This window comes from Lottia gigantea, assembly GCF_000327385.1.
Source record: "Lottia gigantea unplaced genomic scaffold LOTGIsca_445, whole genome shotgun sequence".
Taxonomy (NCBI): Eukaryota; Metazoa; Mollusca; class Gastropoda; family Lottiidae; genus Lottia; species Lottia gigantea.
Genome location: NW_008709560.1, coordinates 18,746 through 26,084, shown reverse-complemented (window position 1 = coordinate 26,084; position 7,339 = coordinate 18,746). Strand labels below are relative to the sequence as shown.

The window sequence follows — 7,339 nt, the reverse complement described above, 5'->3', positions numbered from 1 at the left end:
CTAATGAACTGTTACGGTATGTTACACTCATTCCTTTACCGTGATGCCTGGTCAAGCTACATTACTGTCACTATATGTTAGACTACTTGACCGTCACGCTATACAGCAAATACTTTACTAGCACTCTTTTACACGCTACATTACTGTCACGCTATGTTACACTACTTGACCGTCACGCTATACAGCAAATACTTTACTAGCACTCTTTTACACACTACATTACTATCACGCTATGTTACACTACTTGACCGTCACGCTATACAGCAAATACTTTACTAGCACTCTTTTACACACTACATTACTATCACGCTATGTTACACTACTTGACCGTCACGCTATACAGCAAATACTTTACTAGCACTCTTTTACACACTACATTACTATCACGCTATGTTACACTACTTGACCGTCACGCTATACAGCAAATACTTTACTAGCTCTCTTTTACACACTACATTACTATCACGCTATGTTACACTACTTGACCGTCACGCTATACAGCAAATACTTTACTAGCACTCTTTTACATACTACATTACTATCACTCTATGTTACACTACTTGACCGTCACGCTATACAGCAAATACTTTACTAGCTCTCTTTTACACACTACATTACTATCACTCTATGACTGACTAAATTACCGCCACGTTTTATCGCCCTGGATTATCGTCACGCTTCACCAATGTAATTGTTAATTTTTACCTTTATATGTTGATATTTGACACTTAATCTCTCATAATCCTGATAATCACGAATCAAATTTTGTATTCCTTAAAGGGATACTACGTCTTAGAATAAAGATAAAATTGAAAATTTTTAAACTTGGCCAATAAGAGTTTATTATTATATTCATCAGAAGATATACCTGGTGTCATAAATAACATAACAGGATCCTTATATAATCTGATAAATCTAAAAAACGATAAAAATGCTATTAACTATTGAAAAAACGCTTAATATTATTTTTCAATAATTACATTACAATTTTTTAGATTTTACATGGATTCTGTTGTAACTTTATGACACCATGTCAGCTAACTGACGAATATATACTCATATTGACCATTCTTGAGAATTAAATTTTATGTTCATTCTTAGACGTAGTATCACTTTAATCATAATAGGTACTCTGGAAATATGAATATAAAGATTCACCACCAATAATTCTCAACAATCATTCTGATAGTGAACAAGGTTTCAATATTCATACAGTAGCCGAGTCATCCACATTGGAGCGCTCCGAACTACAAATCTGGGAGGCGAGGTTTGAAGACCAAGGAAGATATACTTGTGCTCATCAAAACAATGGATATGAAATTTCTGCTTCTAAATACATCACAGTTAAAGGTATGTTGCTGTTGTTTTTCTAACATGTCAAGATCTGAGTTCATATCTTAATTCATCTGAAAACTACTGTCTCAATCATTGTATAGACAAAGATATACGAAAGAAATAATAATTTACGTGGATTTGACTGTCAAGATAGGTTCTTAGCACTGATTTTATCTGTATTGCCAATACCAGCTTGGTCAAGTTTCCTAATCAGAAAAGATAGTCATATAAATTGCAACTCCCCGAGTCTTCACATCGAACTACCAACAACTACCTAGTTTGCGATATCAGCATCCGCTGAAAGCGAACGTTAACTAATTACCTACCAACAACTACATAGTTTGTGATATCATCATCCACTGGAAGCGAACGTTAACTTGTCATCTACCAACAACTACCTAGTCTGTGATATCAGCATCCACTGGAAGCAAAAGTTAACTTGTCATCTACCAACAACTACCTAGTCTGTGATATCAGCATCCACTGGAAGCAAAGGTTAACTTGTCATCTACCAACAACTACATAGTTTGCGATATCAGCATCCGCTGAAAGCGAACGTTAACTTGTTACCTACCAACAACTACATAGTTTGTGATATCATCATCCACTGGAAGCGAACGTTAACTTGTCATCTACCAACAACTACCTTGTCTGTGATATCAGCAACTTGTAATCTACCAACCAACCTTCACATCGTTGCAGAGCTTGTCAGTCATTTGATTTTCACACCTACGCTATATCTATATCACAAGAATTACGTCGGCACTTTAATCGAGGATTTGTCTCATGTTTGACAGGTCCTCCAAACATAACGACTACAACCGAGACTGTTTCTACAAGAATTGGCGAGAGTGTTCAGTTGGTATGTAACGTCACTTCCCGTCCTAGATCACAAGTCATCTGGTATCGACGAAACCAACAGATTGATAGGTAAGGTTAGGAGTATATATCTAGATGTATTTGGTAAATCTATAATATTTATAATATTTCAAAAGCATGTAAAACTGAATGTTATAGTTAAAGAATTTCACAAACTACTCTTTTTATTAACATTTTATCTGTGCACTAAAGGGAGCCGCGAATTCTGGGGTTTATCAACTAGACATCCAAAGAGAATCCACATAACTAATATTGTATATGTTGATGTAAGAATGGATCAAATAATATGACTCTTTTCAGTGGTAAACTTCGAGTAGAAACAAGAGTAGTTGATGGTATTTTCGTCACTTCCGTCCTGTATATAGATCCTGTAAGACAGCTAGGAACTACCTATAGATGTCAAGCCAGGAATCCTTATGGTACCGTCAGTCGTAATATATCTACTGTAGGTAGGTTGCTAGCTCTTTTATTCCGCCATTTAAGTCATGGTAGCTCAAAAAATCGTTGTAAAAACTGAACTCGTCTTTGGAAATCAAAATGTTTTGTATGTTTTTTTTTTATTTGTGTATTAAGGGGACCTCACATCATAGTGATTACTAGTTGTATATGGTTGTGAATAATGCAAGTGGTCATGAATACCGCAAGCAACTCATAGGCTGGATGAGAGTTGCGTTCGAAACTTATGATAGCTATTCTTGTTCGCAAACATTCGCTATGGTGTCAGATCTTCCTCAGGCTAGATAGGTCTAGGAAGTAATGGTTGTAATTTTGTGATATTGACATACTTGAGAAAGCACGGGCAGAGGAAGAGGTTCTATTTATCTTGAAGGTTATTGGAGATTGTGAGGCCATTATCAAGTTGAATTGTCTTTTAGAAAAGAAGAAGGAATATAAACCGGAGGCTGTTGATGGTACGGCTGTCGGTGTCGCAGTCGTTTTGATAATTCTTGCCGTAGCTGTAATCTCTGTGGTTGTTGCTATGTTGTGGAAACGGGTAAAGTTGTTAAGATATCAAACTTATATACTATTATATGGCAACCTTTGAGACATGGGAATTCCTTCACCGTCCCCACCCCTTATTTTCAGATTTATGTATTTATTACAAGTTGAGGATATCCATGAGCTACTTTCGAATATTCCTTGCCCCCCCCCCCCCCTCCCCCCAATCGACATATTATTGTCACCTTTCTCTTCCAGAGGCGAAGAACTGAGATTCCTAAGATGAATCCAGCTTTAAACTTGATAAACAGATATAATATACACTCGAGAAGCAACTCGTGTAGTTTGGTTAGTTCAGTTATATATTGTCTTAAATGTTAAAACATTGACAGACCCGTATCCAGACTTGATCGTTCCATGGTACAAATAATATACCCGGAGTGACAAGTAATATATCCGGAGTGACAAGAAGTATATCCGGAGGGACAAATAATATATCCTGAGGGACAAGTAATATGTCCGGAGGGACAAGTAATATATCCGGAGTGACAAATAATATATCCGGAGTGACGAGTAATATATCCGGAGTGACAAATAATATATCCGGAGGGACAAGTAATATATCCGGAGTGACAAATAATATATCCGGAGGGACAAGTAATATATCCGGAGTGACAAGTAATATATCCGGAACGACAAGTAATATATCCGGAATGACAAATAATATAACTGGAGTGACAAGAAGTATATCCGGAGGGACAAGTAATATATGTGGAGGGGCAATGGGGTATAGTGTTTGGTTGGTTGGTATAATGGAATTTCGCGGTTATCAGAATTGTTTTTTGGGGGGTGGTGGGGAGGAGATCCCACTTTGTCCCCTGTAGCTACGGGCCTGACCCTTGATCACTTATTGATCTCATTTTTTTATATTTACATTATAGATACCTTCTTGTTTCACATACTTCTGCATTTCACCTGATGAATGTAAATTGTTGAAACGTTGATTGCAATCAAACTTACACTCACTTATTTACTATAAAAATTATTCAGGGTTATGAAAACGATGGCTTAGAAATAGACCCAGAAGACTTCCCTAGATGTCGGTTGAAGTTTAAAGATAGATTAGGAGAAGGGAAGTTTGGTAAAGTCCTGAAGGCTGAAGCTTTGAGTATCTGTAAGAGCGGAAAATGGGAGACAGTGGCGGTTAAAATGTGGAAAGGTTTGTCTTATTTATCATTTTTTCTGTGATAACTGGGGACTTTATATCAGTGTAGTGTTATATATCTATCTGATAGAAAGTAACTTTGAGAACCTAAGTTGTTATTCTTGTAAAGATCAATGCCAAGAGGTTTAGTCATGGACCAGCTGGAAGACAGGATCCTTGAGAACCCAAGTTGTTATTCTTGTAAAGATCAATGTCAAGACGTTTGACCATGGACCAGCTGGTAGACAGGTCCCTTGAGAACCCAAGTTGTTATTTTTGTAAAGATCAATGTCAAGAGATTTGACCATGGACCAGCTGGAAGACAGGATCCTTGAGAACCTAAGTTGTTATTCTTGTAAAGATCAATGTCAAGACGTTTGACCATGGACCAGCTAGAAGACAGGATTCTTGACATCCTAAGTTGTTATTCTTGTAAAGATCAATGCCAAGACGTTTGACCATGGACCAGCTGGAAGACAGGATCCTTGAGAACCTAAGTTGTTATTCTTGTAAAGATCAATGTCAAGACGTTTGACCATGGACCAGCTAGAAGACGATTCTTGAGAACCCAAGTTGTTATTCTTGTAAAGATCAATGTCAAGACGTTTGACCACGGACCAGCTAGAAGACAGGATCCTTGAGAACCTAAGTTGTTATTCTTGTAAAGATCAATGTCAAGACGTTTGACCATGGACCAGCTAGAAGACAGGATCCTTGAGAACCTAAGTTATTATTCTTGTAAAGATCAATGCCAAGACGTTTGACCATGGACCAGCTAGAAGACAGAATTCTTGAGAACCTAAGTTATTATTCTTGTAAAGATCAATGTCAAGACGTTTGACCATGGACCAGCTGGAAGACAGGATCCTTGAGAACCTAAGTTGTTATTCTTGTAAAGATCAATGTCAAGACGTTTGACAAAGGGCCAGATGTAAGTCTCCCCAGCGTCCTTATAAATAATATTGTTTTCTATACATTCTAGATACAGCTACTGATGGCGAGAAAGAAGATTTTTACCACGAGCTGATGATCGTCAAGAAAATAACACATCATCAAAATGTAGTGAAATTCCTGGGTTCATCCAAATCTATAGGTATTTCTCCTTCTTTTCCTTCACCTCACTTTTTCTAGACTCAACATCCGAGCAATTTGAATACAGGAACTGTTATTATGACGAATATTTTATGTTATGTTTTTGGAAACGCTTAATCACCTATATGCATAGGTATTCTTAAAACACTGGAATAAAACGACTACAGAATCTACAATTACAATAAATCTGTCTACACTTGCAAACATAAATTACTAAAACAACACCTGATATATATAAACCCAATGATAAGAAATTTGAAACTTTTTGTGGAGTACAAAGACAGGTGGGCCTCATTTCGAGGCGGGGAGACATAGTCACCCCTCTCCTGCCATGGAGAAACGCCACTAATTCTATTAGCTCAGTGTTGATTTCCGAATATCAGCTGATAAAGCCAATATTTAGTCGATTGTTTTTCTTTCAGGGTCCGATCCAGTGTTGATGATTATGGAATTTGTATCGGGAGGAGATTTACTTCGTTTTCTCCGAACCAAGAGAACTTATTATAACCAGATAGCCGAGGAGGTGGAACAACAGAAATCAGGTGCCACACCGGACGACACCGGGTCTCCAGAAATAACAGTCGACAGTCCGAAAATACCAAGAGCAGCAGAATTGACAATTCAACCAGATTTAACACCTAAAGATTTACTGTGTTACAGTCATCAGATAGCTAAAGGCATGAGCCACATCGCTTCACTGGAGGTTAATATTTACCATTATTGACAAATCGATATCCGTATTTAAATAAATCATTTCTAAACTTCAAGTGCGCAGCTGCATCAGTCGCCATAATAAATCCGAAACGATGGAGGGTCTGAACGTGTTACACATGCCAATGTTGAATATCGAAGATTATACGCATTGACAGAAACATCTTTTATATCACTATATCTGGCCTTACTGTGGCCCAATCAGTTTATCATACAGGTTAGTTTACCAATACCCCCACGTACAAGGCGCTCGCTATTTAACCAAATAAACAGTGACATTGGAGACTATCAAGTGAGGTAATTAGTCTTCAATGATCGGGGGTTATATGGTAGATTCATTTCAGCGGATCGTGACTCGACAGAGCTGAAGATGACCTGATGTAGCAGCCCAGAATAGATTTTTTGTTTGTTAAATTTTAGATTATCCATCGTGATGTAGCAGCTAGGAATATTCTTATCAGTGACAATAATATCTGTAAAGTTTCTGATTTTGGTCTAGCTCGAGATGTAGAGGGCGCCGATGAATATGAAAGGACTACCAAGGTGAGGGGTTAACCCTGATTGTGTTAATACTGATCACAATTTCCTTTACCTTATTGGAGTAAGCCATTGTAACTTGGTTTTCTTTTTGTTGTAATTTGGTAGTTTGTAGATAACCAATTTTACTACTTCTTGGTGCCTAGCTCCAAATTAGGGGTAAGCTTTTCCAAATCCAATAGGTTTAATATATAAATAGCTACCAGGAATATCCATTACAAACTTCAGAATATATTTTGGTATTCGTCTTTTTTCTCTGGTGGCTTGTAGATTATTTAAGAGCACAAGTTATATGGATATACTACTTCTAGGTGTATTACATACTAAGTTTAGAAACACATACAGGTAACATTAAAAACACAAGTTATATATAGATATACTACTGCTAGGTTTATTACATACAACTTATAGAAACACATACAGGTAACATTAAAAACACAAGTTATATATAGATATACTACTTCTAGGTTTATTATATACTACGTATAGAAACACATACAGGTAACATTAAAAACACAAGATATATAGATATACTACTTCTAGGTGTATTACATACAACTTATAGAAACACATACAGGTAACATTAAAAACACAAGTTATATATAGATATACTACTTCTAGGTTTATTATATACTACGTATA

General features: G+C 36.8%; 1 protein-coding gene across 1 annotated transcript in view; it reads left to right on the top strand.

Moving 5' to 3' along the window:
* Positions 1-4,239: 4,239 nt before the first annotated feature.
* Positions 4,240-7,339, top strand: part of LOTGIDRAFT_145808 (hypothetical protein) — a gene marked incomplete at both ends in the record, with an annotated part of 5,247 nt that continues 2,147 nt past the window's right edge. Inside the window, 4 exons of the mRNA XM_009060843.1 lie at positions 4,240-4,372; positions 5,340-5,450; positions 5,872-6,152; positions 6,581-6,703. Coding sequence (XP_009059091.1) covers positions 4,240-4,372; positions 5,340-5,450; positions 5,872-6,152; positions 6,581-6,703 — 648 coding nt within the window. The remainder of the gene's footprint in view (positions 4,373-5,339; positions 5,451-5,871; positions 6,153-6,580; positions 6,704-7,339) is intronic.